This window comes from Erinaceus europaeus, chromosome 5 (genome assembly GCF_950295315.1).
Source record: "Erinaceus europaeus chromosome 5, mEriEur2.1, whole genome shotgun sequence".
Classification (NCBI taxonomy): Eukaryota; Metazoa; Chordata; class Mammalia; order Eulipotyphla; family Erinaceidae; genus Erinaceus; species Erinaceus europaeus.
Window position 1 is genome coordinate 5,486,018 of NC_080166.1, and position 23,823 is coordinate 5,509,840.

At 38.4% G+C, this 23,823-nt stretch overlaps 1 protein-coding gene across 1 annotated transcript in view; it reads right to left on the reverse strand.

The window, feature by feature from the left end:
• The window catches only part of HCN1 (hyperpolarization activated cyclic nucleotide gated potassium channel 1), a 313,690-nt gene that overhangs the window by 98,247 nt on the left and 191,620 nt on the right, over window positions 1–23,823 (reverse strand). Inside the window, exon 3 of the mRNA XM_007517647.3 lies at window positions 16,095–16,256. Within this exon, the coding sequence (XP_007517709.2) occupies window positions 16,095–16,256 (162 nt within the window). The remainder of the gene's footprint in view (window positions 1–16,094; window positions 16,257–23,823) is intronic.

Sequence of the window (23,823 nt, forward strand, 5' to 3'; positions counted from 1 at the left end):
CAGATATCCGTTAACCTTATTTTATGCTACCATTCTGCTCTTCCCGTAAAATAAGGCACAGATTCAAAACAAATTAATTATTTAAGTGAACCATGTCGATGTCATCAAAATCACCCCCTGAATCCCAATCTCAAGTGTGAGATTGTTTCAATGTTGCACTTCCCCCTCTTTCCACTAGGTGGACCCAAAGCATCCAGGCAAGAAAGCAGCTGAGCAGTATTTGCTTCCTATATGCTCCTATATGCTCACTCAGGTGTGAGGCATCAGTCCTGAAATTTATATAGCGCTAAGCTGCCACTGCGTGATTTCATCCTGTCTGTTGTCTGGCTTCACCAGCGTAGTCAGAGCTAAGAGCAGGGACTACTTCCAAGCATTAAGAATTCATGACATTTAGAAAGAAAAAATCTTTTTAAAGCTGACTCAGTAGCCAAGTGTGAATATTATGAATAGCTCACTCTTTCCAATGTTACTATAGCTATAGCTGAATTATGCTGGGGCTCCAAGGCCAGATGCCTTCACCTGGACCACAAAGGAAGCCAGGATCACTCATTCAGATTCAGAATGTCTCCACTATGATTGAAATGTGAGCTTCAGATGTAATGAAATTAAACAGATGCCCTTAGCAATCTCTGCAATTATCTTCCCGATTGTTATCTGTGCAGCAGATGGCAAAAACAACGGAGCATAGATTGAAATCTCTATATACACTCAAAGACTACAAATACTTCAAATGTATTAGATGGCCTTTCACCTACGGATGCCTTCTCTGGGAGCTGGCGTTTAGAACGACAATTTCAGGCACGCTTTCATAGATTTCTCTCCTCACTTGTTGTTTTCCAGGAGGAAAGCAAATGTCCTTTTGCAAAAAATAAATGTATGCTTCTCTATGTTCAGACTGCCAGAAACACCACTGTAGTAATGCAAATATCACCCGTTACGTATTTCTTCAGGAAACGAAAATGGGATGCATAGACAATACACATGAGCTAACAAAAATTGCTTTTGGTTTCCTGGAATGAGGATAATAAATCTAACATTTACATTGGAGACAAACATGTGTGGCTTGCTATTTAAATGTGAAGATTTGACTAGCACAGGGAAAAGGTCTTTCACATCCCCTGAGATAACCATGAGTGGTATATCTATAATCTGCATCATATTTAATTAATATTGTCATTTAGATTTCAATGGCTCCAAATACATGTTAAAATCAAATCATAAAACCTCTACTTTATTTGGTTTTGAAATTATAGACATCTCTAGTGATTTTCCATATGTTATAGCTTTCTCTTTAGAGTAAAGGATAAAACTGGCAGAGTGCTTCCACATAAGAATATGTCATAAATCTTTGATGGCTAGAAGGCCTTGAATTTTTTTTTGTTTGTTTTGTTTCCCCTCCAGGGTTATTGCTGGGCTCGGTGCCTGCACCATAAATCCACCACTCCTGGAGGCCATTTTTCCCCCTTTTTGTTGCCCTTGTTGTTGTAGCCTCATTGTGGTTATTATTATTGCCATTGTTGATGTTGTTCATTGTTGGATAGGACAGAGAGAAATAGAGAGAGGAGGGGAAGACAGAGAGGGAGAGAGAAAGACAGACACCTGCAGACCTGCTTCACTGCCTGTGAAGTGATGCCCCTGCAGGTGAGGAGCCTGGGGCTCCAACCGGGATCCTTACGCCGGTCCCTGCGCTTTGCGCCACATGCGCTTAACCCACTGCGCTACAGCCCGGCCCCCGAGGCCTTGAATTTTACACTTTGTTCTGTTATTCCTCCAACCTTCAGCGAATTAAAGAAGGATGTAAACAAAGTGTTGTCTGATCAGAGAGTGTCCTGGACTTCCCGGAATCATACAATCATACTACACACACACACACACACACACACACACTCACAAGAATACATTTAGATGGAGTAAGCTTCGAAGGTGTACCAACAACCTTGAACGTGTATAACAATGTTAGGACTCAAAACTCAATAGGTAATGAAAACATGCAGATGTGATTTTCTTTATCTTATGTAGCATTAGGCTATTTGTATGGGATCGACAAATATTGACAGATTTATCTTTTTTTTTTTTTTGCCACTAGGTTTATTGCTGGGACTTAATGCCTGAAGAGTTCCACTGTCCCAGCAGCCAATATTTGTCCATATTCTTTCTTCTTTGATAGACGGTGAAAGACAAAGGGATACCGAGGGCGGCAGAAAAAACTACAGCCCAGTTCCTGCACTCAGGAAGCTTTCCCCCTGCAGATCAGACCCGAGCTTTGCTAGTCTGTACTCGGCCCATTGACTGTATTTGATTGGTGGACTGAGGTACTTGCGGGCTGCTAATATTTTGATATTAAACTAATTACCAACAATGATTTGGTCTCCTCATGGCTGCTTTAATGCGCTGTTTCTGTAGCATGTTATTGTAGGGAGAAGAGAGAAATACACCTGGGAGGCATTCTTCTGCTGGCTTTGGGTAATAAATTGGTTAACTCAACGCCAAAATTGGGGGAGGGTATAGTTCGTCCTATAGTATCTGACCTTTAAACAACTGTTTGCTATGCAATGGCTGTTCAGAGTAAGTGATCATGTTATATCCAGTTTCATTTCTAAAATAAATACAAGGTCACTGTCTCCAGTAGGTGACTGAAATAAATACAGTAGGATATTCTTAATTGTAGCACCCACAAGATATTTTTTCTCAAGGTATTATGAATAAACAAAAAAACAATAGGCTAACTATATGCAGCTATGATCAAATAAATTTGGCCATGCAGACAAAAGCAGCTTTACTGAAGAGCTACCCAGGGTCTCATTAGTACAGAGGAAAATATGTCCAGGTCACTCCAAAGGTGTATGACTTCATGGTGGAAAATTTCAATTCTCTAAGCACCTCCCGGAAGAGAAGTCAAAAGCAATAGGGACAATTGTCAGGTAGACTTCATAACCTTGTGCAGACCACCAGACCAATACTGAAATGGACGCAGAAAGATATTCTAGGTATACTGAGGTATGTATTTTCAAAAAGCAAGGTTGGCAAGGTTATAGGTGAGTGAGCACACGATAGCTCTGGTCCAGATGGCATATTCATTAATCACCACACTAATTTAAATCTGGACAAGTCGGTATCTCAGCTGTCTAAGTGGCAGTTTCATGTGGGTTACATCTTAGAAAAAACCACAATGAGGATCTGTAAGCTGATTTGATGACTAGATAAAAGAGCAATTTCCTATTTATCTCCTAATTCTACCTTACCACATTTAGAAAGACAGACATCAGTAGAATGTACTCCATTGAAATGCAAGCCACATTGAGAAAGCATACTCATTAAACTGTATTAAATGATATGGGTAGACAAAGATTAAACATATTTTACATACACACACACACACACACGTCCGCGACGCCCTGCTATAGGTTCTGGGCTAGAACCTGGTTTGCACATCACAAAGCACCCTCCCGAGTGAGTGATCTCAGCTTCTTTTTTCTTAAAGCACTGCTCAGCTCTGGCTTATAGTAATGTGGGGGATTGAACCTGGGACTTTGAAGCCTCAGGGCATGAGAGTCTCATTGTATAACAATTATGCTATCTACCCCTTGCCTCAGTTAGCTTTTTTTGTTGTTGTTGTTTAAGAAACCTTAATGTAGTCTCAGGATGCATATGCTTACATTGTTTACTGCTGATAAAGTTGAAAATGTTCCTAAAATACAGAAGGGTAATCTCATTATTTATCGTCTTCATGAATGAATGCACTTGTTTACATTAATCGACTCAGCAAAAGGAGTGGTTTTTATCTTCATCATGTCAGTCACTATCCTGGAACATGTAGTCAGTTTCCATTTTCTGCACAAGCATACTTACACATGCATGTAGATACACACAGCATATGCACTGCTTATAGGATTTTTTTTTCCCTACCAGACTACTGCTCAGCTCTGGCTGATGGTGGTGCAGGGGATTGAACCTGGGACTTTGGAGCCTCAGGTATGAGAGTCCCTTTGCAGAACCATTATGTTATCTCCCCCTGCTCCATAAATTATATGTTTTGGCAGTAACATTAAAAGATGCTTCTAATCAAGCATAATTGTCATTAGCAGGCCATAGTTTGGGAGTTTGAGGCAGTCAGTGGGAGTGACTTACTACAACCGCGTAGCATAGCATGATCAACATGAACAACTGACGCTGGAAGCATGGCAGTCTGCGATGCTGTTCTCAAACTTCCTATGTGTCCCTGGTTGTAGGGGATGGTATGAGATCAGCGTTATCAATTCAACAGCAGTGGTGCTAACTCCCAATAGCGTGTGCTTTCTGATCGTGCATAATACTTTGATTTATATGTGCATGATACTAATTAACTCCCTATGTGGCTTTTCATTTAACAAAAGGAGTCCCAATTTATCTTAGATAAACTCAAAAAACATACATTAAACCCCTGGAGATAAAATGACACAAATGCATAAAGTAAGTATAGGTTAATTCTTGGTAACATATTAGTAAGCATATTAAGATATGAAAAACTGATTTCAAATACTACCAAATGATTTACTAACTGTAGCTGACATCATTTAAAAGGTCATTTCCCATGAATATCACAGTGATAGAAAGCAAAGAGAATGGTGATTTTTCAGGAGGGAATAATCTCATTCTACGTGAAAGGAAAGAAACAATAATGAAGCAAAAGGACTAAGTAAGGGAGCAGTGAAAAGTTAACATGCCTGCATTTGCTGCTACAGGTATTTAATTTAGGTTTTTAAGATTTTTTTAAAATCATCTTTATTTATTGGACAAAGACAGAAATAGCGAAGGAAGGGAGTGATAGAGAGAGACAGAGAGACACCCGCAGCACTGCTTCACCACTTGAGAAGCCCCCCCCCCCACAGGTGGGGACCGGGGGCTCAAACTCAGGCCCTTGTGCACTGTAACATGTGCGCTCAACCAGGTGCGCCACCACCTGGCTCCTAATTTAGTTTCTTGTTGTAGAGTTTGTAATTTGTCATAATAAATTATGCTGGATTGTAATGTAATGTGATCCTGTTTATTGAGTGATTCACCACTGATGTGGAATCATGTCAGGAGAAAAAGATGTCTAGCAAAGTAGGTTGGTGATTTATCCTATAATTTAAGCAAAAACTAAGGGTATGGCTTGAAATTGAGAAATAGGACTGGCAGAAGAAGGAAAATGTACCGAGCATAGGACCAAGATTTAGAGCCTGATGATGTGGATGCCACAGTGAGTGATGGTTCTTGCTGTGACTCTATGGGGATGGAAAGTTGACATGCACAGTTACATTTCTTGAGTCAGAACAACGGACATTCTTCATTCCTTTTATTCGTCTAAAGAATGACTCCGTCTTTCTGTGCACTGATTCTATGTAACTGTTCCAACATGCACAACTTGTTTCCATGAAGTATGATGGATAGAATGGCTGCGATTCTGACATTGCAATGCTTCCATATACACTCAGTGTATTTTGGCATCATTTACTTTAAGGATATTTATTTGGAGCTGATGTGAAAAATTAGAGAAAGCTCTACTTCTTCATGAGAGGAAGAAGTTTAAGAGTTCAGTTCCTGAAGAAGGGCTCAAAGGGAATTATATTCAAAAGCCATACAAAGACTGGGAAAATGGATGTACTTGTATATTTTAATACAGGAAACAATATATTTCTTCTCTCTCCATTTAATAAATTAAAGAAAAAGGGTATAAATGAAAAATACAATTTGAATTCTCAAAATAATAAATAAAAAAGCAGTGTATATGCCTATAATATAAAAAGCAGACATTGGTAGTAATTTGTATGTTTTATAAGCTTACACTTACCATTCACATTAAATTGTTTTCATATTTTATTACACTACTGTAATTCACATCGTATCCCACACTACAAAGACGAGCTCAATTCACATTGTATCCCACAATACAAAGACGAGCTCAATTCACATCGTATCCCACACTACAAAGACGAGCTCAAGCATCCTTGCTGTGCTTCCGGGAGACAAGGTTAACCAGTGTCAGCATGCTTCCCTTTTCTATACGTCCATCTGACACGACCAGCAACCATCAAACCTGGCCTGCTGTATTATTTTCTCATTCCCAGTTTTTAATTAATTATTTATTTTTTATATATTTATTTCCTTTTGTTGCCCTTGTTTTATTGTTATAGTTTTTATTATTGTTGATGTTGTTGTTGGATAGGACAGAGAGAAATGGAGAGAGGAGGGGAAGACAGAGAGGGGGAGAGAAAGACATCTGCATGCCTGCTTTACCGCCTGTGAAGCAACTCCCCTGTAGGTGGGGAGCCTGGGGCTTGAACCAGACTACTTCGCCCATCCTTGCACTTTGCGCCACGTGTGCTTAACCCACTGCAGTACCGACTGACTCCCCTTCATTCTCAGTTTTATTGGGAGGTTAATGTTTTACAGTCACCTGTGGTCACATGGGCACATCCCCCAGATCCCCACGGAAATTCTCTTCAGAACACTCTTGGAGCCCAGGCAGTGGCGCAGCTGGTTATGTGCACACGTTACGGCATGCAAGGACTGAAGTGTGCCACTGTAGCCCTCTCTGGACTCTCCTCACACTGAAAGACAGTGTTGCAGCATCAGTCAGCTTAGCTTCATGCCACAGCCTAAATCTCGGCACTCCAGCAGAGCAGAAGGGACTGACCCCTTCTAGCTACATCTACTTACTCTTCAGTACTCTTACAATGATTTAATTCTTCTGTCCTAAACATTGTCTTGTTGCTGACTTACTTAGAGTTTCACTCAAATTATTATAGTTCTGTACTTGATTCTGTATTATTGTTATTATTATTTTTTGTGTGAAGTTGGGATAGAGGACTCCCTCCTATGTAGGGGACTCCCATAACATAGTTAATCAGGTCTCCCTTTTCATAAACCATAGTGCCTCAGATCTTTTGATCTTTTCATGGTTTGCAAGATCCTTTGTGATCAGACAGACTCTTGAAGAAAACCTTTCCAAGCTCATGTCTGCATTCCTCTCTGGCTGCACTTAGACCACACCAGGCGGTGGGCTTTGCATTTGCTACTCTTCTCTCTTGGAAGGCCTGCCTTCCATGTATTTGCATAACTCACTTCACTTCCTTGAGTTCTCTGCTCAAATGTCATCTCTTCAGAGATGGCTCCAACCCCATTTTATCTTAAATAGATATGCTTGACCAGGTCATTGTAGTCTGTTTTTCTGCTTGAAATTTCATAATGGAATTTGTGCTTGCCTGGCATTATATCAGAAAGCTCTTTATTTCTCTCCCTATTTTCTTGGATAAAGACCTGGAGGGCAAGACCGCTGTCAATCAATTTCCCTAGTAGATCAGTAGAGACGCAAATGGGTCACTTCAAAGATAATAAGCATGTAGATTGTTAAATGAAGACCAACCGAAAGATGCAAATAAGTTGCTGGACATGATCCTGTGGTGTAGGAGGGTGGCATGCCTACATACAGTGCTCTCCCAAACCATCTTCAGTGCTCTCAGTCTCTGTGTACTTAAAACAGAAGGACATCCACTGCAAGGATGAATCTAATTTGCTGGGAGTACAGATAGTCCTGGCAACGTCCATGTTCAACAGGGAAGCAATTACAGAAGCCAGGCCTCCCACCTTCTGCATCCCACAATGACCCTGGGTCCATACTCCCAGAGGGATAAAGAATAGGATAGCTATCAGGGGAGGGGGATGGGATATGGAGTTCTGGTGGTGAGAATTGTGTGGAGTTGTGCCCCTCTTATCCTTTGGTCTTATCAATATTTCCATTTTATAAATAAAAATTTAAAAAAAATCTAAGCCGTATATATATATATATCATCTTCAACCATGAAAAACTAATATGTAATAAAATACTCAGTAATTAATAAAGTCCTCCCTCCTTTAACTGCAATATTTATATTCTAAACCTTGAATCTCAGGTCTCTAGAGTCTTGTAAAGTATTACTACAACTGCAATAAAGCTCAGTTATCTTTTTTGAAAAAAATTATTATTTAATTTTATTTATTAGATAGAGACAGCCTGGGAGCTAAAGGGAAGGGCGTGACAGAGAGGGAGAGAGACAGAAAGACACCTACAGCCCTGCCTCACCACTTTCCCGCTACAGGTGGGGACTGGGAGCTTGAACCCTAGTCCTTGCACATTGTAAACACGAGTGCCACTCCCCAGCACTCTTTATCTGTTTCTATCTGAAAAAGTCATTCTAGAGCAGTGAAATCCAGGTGATAAAGATTCTAATTAATGGAGCCAATCATGTCCAAAGCTACCTGCTAATGTGAAGAAATCCCTTTCTCACATTTTCCCAGGCACCTTCACATTAATTAATTAGCTCTCTCCCCTTTTTGTGAATGGAGTAGAAAGGAGAGCTTTTGTTAGAGTATAGTTTGAAAGAAAAGACTAATACATGCGATGAAAAAAGCTAGTATTTCTTTTTTAACAATATAAAGGAATTGATCAGTTTCAGAAATTACAAGCTAATGGTCTGCTGGCTCTAAATCAAATTTGCTTACTTTTTTTTTTCCTTTGGAATGAATACTATTTAAAAATCATTATGAAAAACAACATATATGTACCTATAATTTATTCATATAAATATATTTACATATTAGAAAATATTTGTGTGAATGTTTATATCAATACGCAAATCAAATAGATGGCAGTTTCTATAATATTCTAATTATTCTTTGATATATTCTTTGATAAGTCAGGTCATCAATGGACATAATTCTACTGAATATTTATTAGCTGAAGTTGTGTGCCTTTAATAATATAAGATTTCACTTGTTAACCAGAGGAAAGGTCTACTTTCACACAACTATATTACTAGGTTAGTTTCTGTAAATATATATATATATATGTGTGTGTGTGTGTGTGTGTGTTGCCTATTTTGAAGACAGTCTGGCTAGATATGGTCTGGGTAATACTTCTGAAATCTGAAATTGTGGAATTTTATTTTGTATTTATTTTCTAAAGCTAGTTTAACTAAATTTCCTCAAATCATCGATTGATCACTTACTAATAAATTTTACATGCTTAAATAAATTATTTTGTATTTTTAAATGTAGTTTCCTTGTTATTTTTGTAGACTATGTTGATTCTTATAGAAATGGCTACCTTAGTGTTGGGAAAGCTGGTAAAAGTACAGTTCTATGTTTTCAGGTCAGGCAGGGACAGCTCTGGGCAATAGTGGAAAAAGTAGAAGAAAAGACTCTTGTCCATATGAAAAGATGCTCATTGCCAGCTCCAAGGTAGGAATGCTATTGCATGCAAAGGATAATGAATAATGGCTTCTGGGTTTGGCTGAAGACCTGAGAATCAAAGAACATTTGCCAAGGACTTCTGTGTAACCTATGATCAGCACAAGGATTTCAATTTTCACCTCTGTGAGTCACAAAACACATCATAAATGCGAATTTACCACCCCCCCATAGACAAACAAACAACAACAACAACAAAAAAGCATTTAAAAAAGAAATAGGAGTGCTTTAAAATAAACCCTTGTTCACCAGGATAGCTTTCCACTTACCGGTATGTCCTACTACCATAGCACCCCATTGGGGAATGGTTGATGAGGTATTTTTCTCTCCAGTCCTTTGAATCTCTCTGATTACTCAAAATAACACCCCCCGACCTTTAACTTCTACTCTATCTCTGCTGGTGTTCAATACTAAGTAATACTCGTTTCCAATACCATTTGGATGAAAGAATCTATCTCCACTACTTGTTTATTCCATCGCTTACTTGGTAAACTCTAATAAATTTACTTTTCCCCATAAAAATAAACGTTGGTGAAAGATTTTTCTTAGTTATACCTATGTTCATCGCAGCATAATTTGTAAAAACCCAAACATAGTAGCAACCCAGATGTCTAATGACAGATGAGTGGCTAAAAAATGTAATATATATATACATGAACTCCTACTCAGCTGTTAAAAAATGATGAGGTCGGGAGTTGGCGGTAGCACAGCAGGTTAAGCGCAGGTGGTGCCAAATGCAAGGACCAGCGAAAGGATCCTGGTTTGAGCCCCAGGCTCCCCACCTGCAGGGGAGTCGCTTCACAGGCGTTGAAGCAGGTCTGCAGGTGTCTGTTTTTCTCTCCTCCTCTCTGTCTTCCCCTCCTCTCTCCATTTCTCTCTGTCCTATCCAACAACAATGACATTGATAATAACTACAACAATAAAACAACAAGGGCAACAAAAGGGAATAAATAAAGAAATATATAAAAAAAAATTTTTAAATGATGAGGTCAGCTTTTTTGAGTCATCTTGGATGGAATTCAAAGGCGTTGTGTTAAGTGAGATAAACCAAAAAGAGAAGGCCAAGTACTTAATGATCTCACTCATAAGCTGGGGACAGGGGATTTTGTGGAGAACACAAAATGAAATGCGAACTGTGAGCTGGGCATTAAAACAGAGTGTGGGGAAGGAGGAGGAGGAGGAGGAGGAGGCAGGGGTGGAAGAGAAGGGGTGTGGGACCGTGCACAGTGACCTCACTGTAAGGCATTAACCCCCTCAATCCAAAAGTGAAAAGAAAAGAAAACCATTAAAAATAAACTAATTTCTTGAATCTAAAAAAAAAAAAAAAGAAAAATACCGTTCTGTCACAATGTAATTCTGTATACAATACTGTATATACAGCTGAGTTGAGTAACACAAATCATATGAATGAGTAGTTAATAATTGATTTTTTGGGGGGGCATCTCATTAGTATATTATATTACAAATGTAGTGTAATATCTTACAAAGAAATTGTTCAGGGTCCTGGATTTGGCTGTACTTCCATAAATCTCATACACAATAATATATATATATATGATATATCTCAGATGCTTTTCCTATATTTCTTGCCATTGGACATTTCTTCACTAAACTTCTGGGAAGTATGTTTAAACAAATATCAAGCTACCGAAAGGCTTTGATCAGCTGTAATTAGCTGTTGATGAGATGAGTTAAATGTGTGTGGTTGACTGGTTGCTTATTTCACAGATCTATGACCTTCCTTGCCCAGACTTGTTCTGGATTCATGACTGATTGACAAATGAAATGTTCATAGAGAGGATTACTTCATGTGGGAGCCATGTGCTCTAAATGAACAAGGTCAGTATTTTCAGGAAGCTGTAGGTTCCCTTTACCGAACTTGTCTGCAATGGAGTAGTTACTAATAAAACAAAAAGCAGATGACCAAACCAAAATACCTTGATCTTAAGGATAATTTTATTTTTGGAAAGCAAATGTGATATATGCACCTGCTTTCTTCCTGCAAATTAAATACGTCATTCAGTCATCTTTCCCTTTCAGAACAAAAGCCTACAAGTGAGTAATTTCTACTGAGGAAGCTTACTTTACCATTTTGAAGACTTATCTTACTGTAAGTAATAGTAGAACAAATATTTATAAGAGATCATGATGTTAATGGAAGGAGGGTCACACTCTACTAAGGTTTTCAGTCAATGAATTCATCAGAGTGATCTCTTCCAATAAGTAATATATTTTAGGAACTAAATTTAGCTACAAAGGGTGGCCTGTAAGCAAACTCACATTGAAAAGCAGCAAACCTGTTTTCTACTTACATAACTGAAGAGATTATCTGTAAAAGTAAATATATTTTGCTGAGCTGGGGAGAAAGAACATTGGTTGTGCAAATGATTCTCACCTGTGAGGTTCTGAGCTTTCTGGTTCAATCTCTATTACTACCATAAGCCAAAGCTGAGCAGGGCTCTTGTCAAATAAATAAATAAATAAATAAATAAATAAATAGAACCGAATGTATATATTAGTGTGTGTTTGCATGTGTATGTGTGTGGATAATTCAGGTAGGCATGATCCCATTCTCTGCTACATTCTTCACTGGTTTTCACAAAATATAGGTGTGTTTTAAAGCTTTCTTAATACACAAATGCTTTATTAAATAATCAGCTGCATTCTGTGGAGAATTGGTAATTAAAAAACTAAATGTAGGGTAGAGGTAGATAGCATAATGGTTATGTAAACAGACTCTCATGCCTGAGGCTCCATAGTCCCAGGTTCAATCCCCACACCACCATAAGCCAGAGCTGAGTAGTGAGCTGGAAAAAATAATAATAGTTTCCAACTATGACACCATCTCCCCAGACAATAACTTGGATCCACCTGCATATTACATGTCAGGCTTGGGAAAAAATTAGTCAAGTCATGGGCCCCTTTGAATATACTTAAAATAGACCTACTAGCTTTTTCCAGAAGACTAGTCAATGATTCTAATATATATTACCAGAGCACTGCTCAGCTCTGGTTTATGGTGGTGCGGGGGATTGAACCTGGGATTTTGGAGCCTCAGGCATGAGAGTCTGTTTGCATAACCATTCTATTATCTACCTCACTCTGGCATATGCTTTTAAGATCAGATATCTCACAAACTACTTCTTCTTATTCTGGTAATTCTATGCTTACACTTTAAGAGTTACATGACCAAATATTTGGAACTTCCAGCTGGGTCTTATCAATACTAAAGTAATTCAACATAGTTCATAAACAGTTGATAGTTTAAACAAAATCCCCCACCCATTCTTAGTTAGGAAATATAAATTATACTGCATTTTTTTTCTGAAACATAATTTTTAGTAAGAAAATACCAGATTAGAAACTGCTTCTTTTTTAAATGATATTTTTTTTATTTATTGAATAGAGACAGCCAGAGATTGAGAGGGAAGGGGGTGACAGAGAGAGAGAGAGAGAGAGAGAGAGACCTGCAGCCCTGCTTCACCACTTGTAAAGCTTTCCCTTGCAGGTGGGGACTGGGGGCAACAATCATGTCCTTGTGTACTGTAACATGTGCGCTCAGCCAGGTGCGCCAGCCACCAGCCCCTAGAAACTGTCACCATATGCTTCTTCCTATAAAAGAACGTATGTCTCAGAAGGAAGAACACAGCATGAGAACTGTTCTGACTTTTCCGACGCGGTGATGGTACTATCCAGCGGAAAGCAGTCGCTGTGGCGGCAGGGTGGACCCACCTGGTTGAGTGCACATGTTACAATGTCCAGTGACCCAGGTCTGAGCTCCCAGTCCCCACCTGCAGGGGGAAAGCGTTGAAAGAGGTGAAGCAGTGTTGCAGGTGTCTCTGTCTCTCTCTCCTTCTCTATCACTCCCTCCCCTCTTGATTTCTGTCTGTCTCTATCCAATAAATAAATAAAGATAATAAGAAAAGAAAAGAAAGCAGTCACTGGGCTGGTTTTCTTAACTGGCTGAAACTGATGGCAAGGAGTCACAGTACCCAGCAGACTGCTGACCTACTTTGTTATCATAACTCATATGAGCTATGAATACACCTTCCCCAGCAAAGCTACAGACGGACTTGTCAGCAAATTAGTTACCTTTTATAAGGTCTTTAAAAAATTATGTTAAGGAAATATATTCTGTTTAGAAAAATAAAGGCATAATCATATAAATTCCAAGTGACAGATATTCAAATCTAAGAGAAGCAATCTAGATTATTAAACCTCAAGAGAAACATTTGTAATGATGAGCTGTCTTGCTTCACTGCGTAGTTACACTATTTCAGCCCATCATTATCTAAATAGTTGATTGCACTTTGTAACAGATAAAAAAGGGAGTCTAATTTTTGCTAGAATACTAATAAATAATAGAATCATTCTAGGTTTTGATGTTCTGTAGTACAAGGACCTGCAGTTAGATAATATGCAGACCTCTTGTTTCTAAATCCTTTGCTTAAATAAAACAAGAGCGATTGATAAGCAGATCTTTGCCACATTAGTACCCATCTACAGTGCACAGAACAGTTTCTGACCGACAAGCCATTTAGTGTGTCAGACTCCACACACTGCCAATTCCTACTCTAAAACCAACAGACGAAAGTTTCTTTAATTTGTGTTCTCTTGCTTTTTACCCTCTATAGAATCCTTAGTTGAAAACTCAGTGTTCCTAGCACTCTGTTTTATGGGACACACACACACACACACACACACACACACACACACACACACACACACACAGCCTGCAGCTTAGGAGACACAGCTGTTAGAATGCTTATCTTTGCCATGCATATGGCTTGCAAGCAGGAAGTAGGCAGTATTCTGCTAGCCAGCCCTTGTACTCATGTATGTTTGAGCATTATATACATTTTAAAGACCTAAACTTGGATGGAAGAGCTTATGCCAACAGATTTTCATGCCTGAGCCACCTGATTTCCAAGATTCAGTGTCTGCCACCACCGTAAGTCAGAGCTGAGCGGTGCTCTGGTTAGAAACAAAATTAACGGTAACACCTAAACTCAGACTGTTGTGAATGACTTTTACATGTAATGTTTTACTTCATTCAATTTTAAATTCTGTCAAAGCAGAACTTAGTTTTTCCTCACCTAGGTGTTCCTAGCACCTGTAAAGAAACCATCAGATGTTTAAAGAAAACCTCTAATATTTAGAGGTGAAACTCTTCGCAACCTAAGTTTTATAGGCATCTTCAACTTTCAAATCCATTTGCAAGGAAAACAAAACCAAATTTAAAAATAAGCCAATGGGACTACATGAAATTGAAAAGCTTCTGCCAGGGGGAGTTGGTGCTGAGTGCTGGTGCAGTTGGTTGAATGCACATGTTATAATGTGTAAGGACCTGGGTTCAAGCCCCTAGTCCCCATCTGCAGAAGGAAAGTTTGCAAGTGGTGAAGCAGTGCTGCAGGTGTCTGTCTTTGTTTTTCCCTCTCTATATTTCCTTTCAATCTTGATTCCTGGCTAACGCTATCAAATAAATATAGTAAAAATAATTTTTAAAAAAAAGGCAACTGCGGGAGCCGGGCAGTAGCACAGCAGGTTAAGTGCAAGTGGCGCCAAGCACAAGGACCTTAAGGATCCTGGTTCAAGCCCCTGGCTCCCCACATGCAGGGGAGTCGCTTCACAGGTGGTGAAGCAGGTCTGCAGGTGTCTATCCTTCTCTCCCCCTTCCTGTCTTCTCCCTCCTCTCTCCATTTCTCTCTGTCCTATCCAACAACGACGACAACAATAAAACAACAAGAGCAACAAAAGGGAAAATAAATAAAGATAATTTTAAAAAAAAGGCAACTGCAAGCAAAAGAAACCACCACCCAAATAGACACTCTCCTTATAGAATGAGAGATGGAGAAAAAGTACATTAGCACTGGTCAGCACTGAAATAGGTGGAGCTGGGGCTTTGAACCTGGAGCCTGTGAGGACTCACTCAAATAAAGAGGCATTCCACCAGGCTAAGCAATCTCCCTACCCCAAGGCCATCCTTATTAACATGAAATGTGAACTCCTATGTCAACAAAATATGTAAAAAAAAAAAATTGAGCTAAAAATACGGCAAGAAAAAAATTTAAACATTTTCATGTCATTTCTATAATAACTCCCCATGGGATGAATATAGAATAATTACGGCCAGAGAGGTTATTTGATTTATGGCAAAGTTAGAATTTTGTGAGAGTCTTGTAAAATTTAGTCCAGAAAATGTCATTGAAAAGAGGTTATTTCAGTGAAATGTTAAATAACACTTAACTAAATGTAAAGGAACTAACACGTAATGCAAGAGGAGAATTTGAGATCTCACATAGGAGGACAGATATTTGTGAATATGTAAAGTATATTTAATTTATATTTCTTTGTGTTGTACTAGGTAGAAGAGAATCTTCATTCTTAAAATTAAATAAGATTATGAATCTATCCCAACTATTTGATTTTCATGGAGTAAGAAAATCCTACCTATCATTCAGGGCAAAAAATTTTAAGCAAAAAATTTTCCCATGAAGTTTTTCCTGTTTTCCCTAGAAAGAAGTACTATTTGAAATATCACGAAATGTCATCATTTCTCACGTTCACGTATACAACTCTAGGCCTCTTTGAAATACAATGTCTCAATATACATGCAGTAAGAGATCTTAAAATAGTTGGTGCAGCTGCATATACATCCCGGGAGACACTTCCTGTAGGAAAAGTTACAGAAAAGAAACATGTCATCTGATTTTTATATACCTGCAAGCAGGGTTTACTTTTCTCTAAACATTTCAAGGAGACCTCGCAGGATCATTCTAACAGAAATACCTAAAAGTGTCTGGCAAACCACAGAAGAGGCCGGGAGTAAAAGAAGACGAATTACTTACAACCATCTCATTCAGGGACACCCAGCAGTCCGGCGGGAAGTCCTGCAGGAGCGGCACTAGGAACTGGAGACAGCCATCCCAGTGGCACAGAAGCAGCATCATGCCGATGAGGTTAAAGATCCTCACCACCGCACTGGCGAGATCGTAGGTCATGTGGAATATCTGTTGACCAAAACAGAAAATCAATTCTTGTCATCAGTTTCGAAGAAGGAGCCGACCTGTGTCTGCAGGCACCGACACTACGTAGTATGGCGAGTCGTTCAACAAGCCTGCGGAGGGAAACCACTATCAAGAGAAATGGATTTTGGTTTTGATCATCACAGTGAGGCTGGGCGCTCTGAGCGCTTCATGTTTCCTGAGTATTGCAACTGACTGTGGGTTCCCTACAAAGAACAAATGAGAACACATTAAATGAACGGGTTGTGTGTTAAGAACATTGGTTTTTCCAGTAGTTTCTTTTTCTTTTTTATTTATGAAAGGAGACATTAAAAAAAATAAAAAAATAAAAAAAAGAAAGGAGACATTAACAAAACCATAGAATAAGAGAGGTACAATTCTGCACAATTCCCATACCCCGATCTCCACATCCTACCCCCTCCCCTGATAGCCTTCCCATTCTCTATCCAGTAGTTTTCTTTTAAGTGACTTGCCTTTAATTTTACTGCTCAGCCATATGGCTTAAGGTAGTGCAGGGAATTGATCCTGGGACTTCAGAGCCTCAAGCCTGAAAGGTTTTTTGCATAACCCTTATTCAGGTTCCCTAGCCCTCAATGGTTTTCATTTACTGTTCTTCTGGACATTTCAACAAAATTGCTTTACAACAATGTAATATATATGAAAAATGAAAGGCAACCTTCCCTTCCTTATCTATTGAAATTTTTTTTATTTTTAAAATCTTTTTTAAAAATCTTTTTTATATTTATTTATTTATTCCCTTTTTTGTTGCCCTTGTTTTATTGTTGTGGTTATTATTGATGTCACTGTTGTTGGATAGGACAGAGAGAAATGGAGAGAGGAGGGAAGACAGAGAGGGGGAGAGAAAGACAGACACCTGCAGACCTGCTTCACCTCCTGTGAAGCGACTCCCCTGCATGTGGGGACCCGGGGGCTTGAACGGATCCTTAAGCCAGTCCTTGTGCTTTGTGCCACCTGCGCTTAACCCACTGTGCTACTGCCTGATTCTCATATTTTATTTTTTTTATTTTTAAGCATCAAACATAGTCATAACTCAAGGACACAAACCCTATGGAAAGGATTTAAATAACAAAACATAGTAAAACTGAGATATAATTAAGAGTTACCATTATAGCTGGTCAAGTGGAAATACTTTCATAATTGTGAATATGTACCATGGGTAGTGGCTTACGAGAATAAAATTTGATCCAACAAATAATTGTGCAACATTGACAAAAATATTAAAACAGTTATTCCCACCACATTTGTAAAGGCATAACCTCTCCTTTCCCTGCAAAGCTTTGTAATTTATATATTTATAAAATCATACCTAATAGGTGGGACAAAAGTTACTTGGGAGTCATATGCTAGGAAAAATATATACTAAATGACTGAGTCAATAAAATTACTAAGCATAAATTATACAGAGACACAAAATTTGAGATACCTAGAAACATATTTTATACAATTCACCAAAAATATATTATACTTCTTTGAGGTAATGATGCTACCATTTCACTCTCTGAAAAATAAATGCCCAACCTTATATTTTTGATTTAGCTATTATATCTTTGTAAAGAAAGTTTGTGTATTTTTTTAAGGGATACACACTGAACTATACTGAAAGAAAAAAAAATCACAGGACAGCTGGGATTTTACTTGTGTGAAATTACCATACCTGCTTTTAAGCGAGTGTTTCTCACTTTGATACATTTCTATTAGCTATTAATTCTTTTTCTAAGCAATCTTACTTTTTTGACATAGTAATTACAACGTGTAGGATAAAACACCCTACATTGTACAAATGCACACACTGTTCTGAAATTACGTTAAAAATAAGATTAGCTTTCTAAGTTTTAAAGGCAATGGGTCATACATTTTGATATACAAAAAGCAATACACACAATTTATTGTAAATAATTAAAAGTTCTTTTCTTCTGCTATTTTTTTTTATATTTGACAAACCAAGTAAGAAAAAACTGTTCTTTGCAGCTATTTGCTATGATTTTTCTTGGCTACTGTATCTGTAAACAGAGTTGTCTCAACAACTTCTTCTAGTAATTCAGTAAAAGATGATCAGAGTGTTTGCCTGGACTTGAGATATCTGACCCAATATCACATCCACATTACCATGGATCAGAACTGGGACACAAATTCTGGGAATGACATGGGAGCATCATGCACAAGAGGAGCGGTGGAGCAGTGTGCTGGTGTCTCTCCTTCTTTGCCTCTTCCTCTGTCTGCCTTGCTCCAATATTAATGGGGAAAATGAAAAACAAAAACAAACAAACCAGAAAGTTTGCCAGGAACAGTAGAATCACGTTAGCAGAAAGCCCTCACAACTAGAATAAGTCAGCTGCTACTTATTAAAGCAAGACTCAAGAGTCAACACAGACACGCCAGTCATCTGTTTAGGAAGATAATTCTATATTTAGAGCTAAACACTATCACAGAATGATTTGATGATGTTTTTGTTGTTCTTGTTTGGGGGGAGAGTAAGAGAATATACGTTTATAGGTCAAATAAGACACTACCTTGAAACCTGGTTATTTGAAAAACATAGTCACTATGTGAAATTATCTGACAAGTTTATCAATTCTAACTCATAGGTACTGGCTATTATTTAATGACCAGAATCTAGAAAGACTACATATGGTGTGTGTGTATATATACATATATATATATATATATATATATATATATATATATATATATGAAAATATGTAGTGCCTGGTCTAAAACTGATTATATCCTGAGATTTTATAATATTCTCTGGCAGGCATATTTGTCACAGTGACCAGTTCTTAATGGCTTAATTAAACCCTGACTTTATTTATTTATCTATTTATTTATTTATTTAAATAACAAATGGCAAGTCCGTTGGATAAGAGGGGTACAATTCCACACAATTCCCACCACCAGAGTTCCATATTCCATCTCCTCCACTGGAAGCTTTCCTGTTCTTTTTCCCTCTGGGAGTATGGACCCAGGATCTTTATGGGGTGCAGAAGGTGGAAGGTCTGGCTCCTGTTACTGCTTCTCCGCAGGACATGGGCATTGGCAGATCGATCCACACCCCCAGCCTGTTCCTGACTCACCTCTCAAAAGCCCTCTAAAGCCTTTCTGACTGAAGAACTGGGGTGACAAGATTATCACTCTTTGATGCCTGTGTCTAGAGATGATGACCAGAGAAGGAAAGATCTTAACTAATTGTTTCATTCCTACAACATCCTTTGTTGAAGGCATGTTGTTAAGAAAAATCTCCGTAGCAACTTTACCTGTTTACCAGGCAACGTGGATCAATTAACATTTTCAACTTTTGCCATCTGTGAGCTAGACATCCTGAAAAAATAACTTCACTCAAACTTTAATATCTTCTTTTAGTTTTATCCCAGCAGATAGAATTTTTATTATTTTTAATTTGTATTTATTTCTTTATTTCTTGATAGAGACAGAGATCATTGGAGAGAGAAGGAATAGATAGAGAGGGAAAGAGAGAGACAAATGCAGTCTTGCTTCACCAAATGTGAAACTTTGCCTCTGCATGTAGGGAAGCGGGGCTTGAATCCGGGTCCTTCCTCATGCTAATATGTGCTGTCAACCAGCGACACCAGTGCTGAGCCTATAAACTTTAATACCTCGAGAGGACGAAGTTTTTGTTTGTTTGTTTGTTTGTTTTTTCCAAACCATGTGACTGTCTTCTTTATCCCTCTGGAAGTATGGACCAAAGATCTTTATAGGGTGCAGAGACGGTGGGAGGTCTGAATTCTGTCATTGCTTCTCTGCTGGACATGGGCATTGATAAGTTGATCCATACCCCCAGCCTGTTTCTATTTTTCCCTAATGTGGCAGGGCTTTGGGGAGGTCAGGTTCCAGGACACAATGGAAGAGTATGAACTTTTGCTTGTGCTTTAAATTAGGGATTTAAAAATGAAGCTTTATTGTTTTCTACTTTCCAGCAAATCTAAGTTAAATCCTGATTTGAGTGTTCAAGGTATGGGCAGAAAAAACAGGGTGTTCTGACACTTTTATACAATAGTTACATGGTCAAGTGAGAATGAAAAAAGGGGGGATTTTAACACTTTTGTATGATATTTACATGGTCAAATGAGAATGAAAAAGGGGGGGTATTTTAAAACAGTTCTTCAATTTTATTTTCCTCCAAAGTTAGACTACAAATTACGTCTAGGGAAGGTACTGTACTGTTATTTGTCCAGCACAGAATATTGTGTTGTTCAAATGACTTCAGTGAACAAGAAGATCTGGATACAGAGCTATACAATTATAGTACTGGATTTCTGCTAGTGGAGTACAACAACACAAATAAGATAACTGATTAATTTCCAAAGATGAGAATGTCCTGAGCAAGATAATTTGATTCAGAATCCCAAGTCTTGCTCAAATATTTATAGATTTTTCACCAATAGTTAAATGTAATAACATTTTCCTTAGGAATATCTCTTAATTTCCCTGAGGAAAATTCCCTACTATTTATTTATTTATGTCACCAGGGCTGTCATTGGGGTTGGGTACCTGCATGACCCCACCACTCCCAGTGGTCATTTTATTAGACAAAGGGTGAGAATCAGAGATTGAGGAGAGAAAGACAGAAAAGACAGACACATGAAGTGATGTACCACTGCTCTTGAACCCTCTACCCTGTAAGTGGCAACCACAGGCTTTAAGCTAGGTCCTCCACTATCCCAAGTCCCATAAATATTTCCTGACTATGTTTTACCTTCACAGATGTGAATCGCTTTTAGGCAGTGATTTCAACCAGTGATCTCAATATTGATTCAAGACTTCAAATATACCATCAGAATTCTTATCAAACATAGGATAATTAAATGAGCCACCAATGCCTCTCTTTAACACAGAGTGTTTTTTATTTAATTTTTATTGAGGGGCTAATGAATTGTAGTAAAATTGTTAATACACGGATACAATTACCATCTTTCTTTGCTATAAGTCTGAAAAACACTCTTAGTCCCAACTTAGGCCCTTTTCTGTCATAATGCACCAGGCCCTCAGTAAGAGTGCATTTTTATTTTTGTTTATACATCTGTACTGATATACTCTGTTATCTTTTAGAAATAACAAGATCATTCCTCAAAAAAAAAAAAGTTTTAAATTGTAAAAGAATCGTCACTTCCTACCTGGATACTAGTTATCAGTTTCTTTTTCTCAATTTAGTTTCTCCAACAATTTTCCTCATGGGAAATTTGAGGCAGAGTGGGAGTTGGTCTGCTCGTGGGCATGGAATTGTTTGTCATTTCATTGGTACAGACACAAATTCCCATCTATATTACTCTGTGCCTCTGTCCCCCTTCTTAGGTTACCTAACACATGAGGAGAGCCTGAAGATAACTCTAATTTTGTTTTAATTCCCATAAGGAATGAACTAATTATCTTATTGACAGATTTTTAAAGCATCAATAACCCAAGGACACAGAACCATGTCAAAAAGATTTAAATAACAAAATATAGCATAGACTTGAGACATGATTTCACTTCCATAACTGTGAATATGTGTGATGAATACTTTTGAGATTAAAACTAGAGATAACGTTAACAAAGGAAGGGAATATTTGTACACCAAAAATTATGTGTCACTCTTCAATGAAATAGAAAAAGACACAAAGAAATGGAAAGATAGCCAATGCTTATGAATAGGGAGAATTAACAACATCAAAATGACCATACTACCCAGAACCATATACATATTTAATTTCATGGCCATCAAGGTACCACTAAATTTCTTTAAAGGCATAGAACAAAAGTTACAAAAACTTATTTGGAACCAAAAAGTCCCTAGGATTGCTAAGGCAATCTTGAAAAAAAAAAAAAAAAGACTTAGGAATCATACTTCTTGACCTCAAACTACACTACAAAGAGACAGCAATCACAACTGTCTTGTGCTGGAAACAAATTAGAGGGGCCAGAGGCAGTGGTGCACCAAGTGAAGCACACATATTACAAGGCACAAGGGCCCTCACAAGGATTCTGATTCGAGCTCCTGACTCCCCACCTGCAGGGGGGAAGCTTCACAAGTGGTGAAGCAGATCTGCAGATTGTCTGTCTTTCTCTCTCCCTCTTTATCTTCCCTTCCCTTCTCAATTTGCCTTTATCCTATCCAAAAAAACGAAAGAAAAAAAAATGGCTACAAAGAGCAGTGGATTTGTAGTGCAGGCACTGAGCCCCAGCAACATCCCTGCACAAGAAAGATAGAAAGAAAGAAAGAAAGAAAGAGAGAGAGAGAGAGAGAGAGAGAGAGAGAGAGGGAGGGAGGGAGAGAAAGAAGGAAAGAAAGAAAGAAAGAAAGAAAGAAAGAAAGAAAGAAAGAAAGAAAGAAAGAAAGAGGGGGAGGGAAATAAATGAAAAAAGGAAGGGAGAAAGAAAGAGAAACAAAATAGAGAAATAGATCAATAGAACAGAATTGAAATCCCAGAAATAAGCCCCCCATATTCGGACAACTGATTTTGTGTGTGTGTGTGTGTGTGTGTGTGTGTCCTCCAGGGTTATTGCTGGGCTCGGTGCCTGCACCATGAATCCACCGCTCCTGGAGGCCATTTTTCCCCTTTTTGTTGCCCTTGTTGTTGCAGCCTCGTTGTGGGTCAAACCATTAAATGGAGGAAGGAGAGTATATTCAGACAGTGGTGTTGGGAAAATCAGATTGAAACATGCAAAATAACTAAATTAGACAGACCACCACATATTACCATGCACAAAATTTAACTCCAAGTGACTCAAGACATGAACATTAGATCAGAAACTATCAAATGCATAGGAGAAAACACTGGCAGCACACTGCATGATCTGAGGTTCAAAAAGGCCTTCAAAGACTCAAATCCAACAATAAAGAATATAAAAAACAAAAATAAATGGAACTACCTCAAACCAAAAAGCTTCTGCACGGCAAAGGATATACCACACTGCTAGAAAGATAGCCTTCAGTGTGGAAGAGGATCTTTGTACAACACACACCAGATAAAGGATTAATGACCTAAATACATAAAAAGCTCAGTAAACACACACACACACACACACACACTTAGAAAATGGATGAAGACTAAAGGAGAGTTCTAGAGGGCTAACAACGGATGAGAATGTGCTCAAAGTCACTGATCATCAGACAAATACAAATAAAGACAACAAAGAGATAACACTTTACATCTCTGAGAATGCCATCTATTAGGAAGGACAGCAACAACAAATGCTGGAGAAGATGTGGGGAAAGAGAAGCTACTGCTCTGCAGGTGGGAGAGTCCGCTGGTCTGGCCTTTGTGGAAAACAGGCTGCTGATTTCTCAGCATGCTAGTAATAGACTTAACCTATGACCCAGCAACTTTTTTCTCCTGGGGATTTAGCAAAAGGAAAGAAGGGCACCTATCAGAGGAGATTTATGTGTACCTATGTTCATAGAAGCACAATTTTTAAAAGCCCAAACCTGGAAGCAATCCAGGTGTCCAACTACAGATAATTGGCTTAAAAATTGTGGAACATATACCTCAGCTGTTAAAAATGATGAGGCCTTGTTAGGACGTGCACCGCCCGA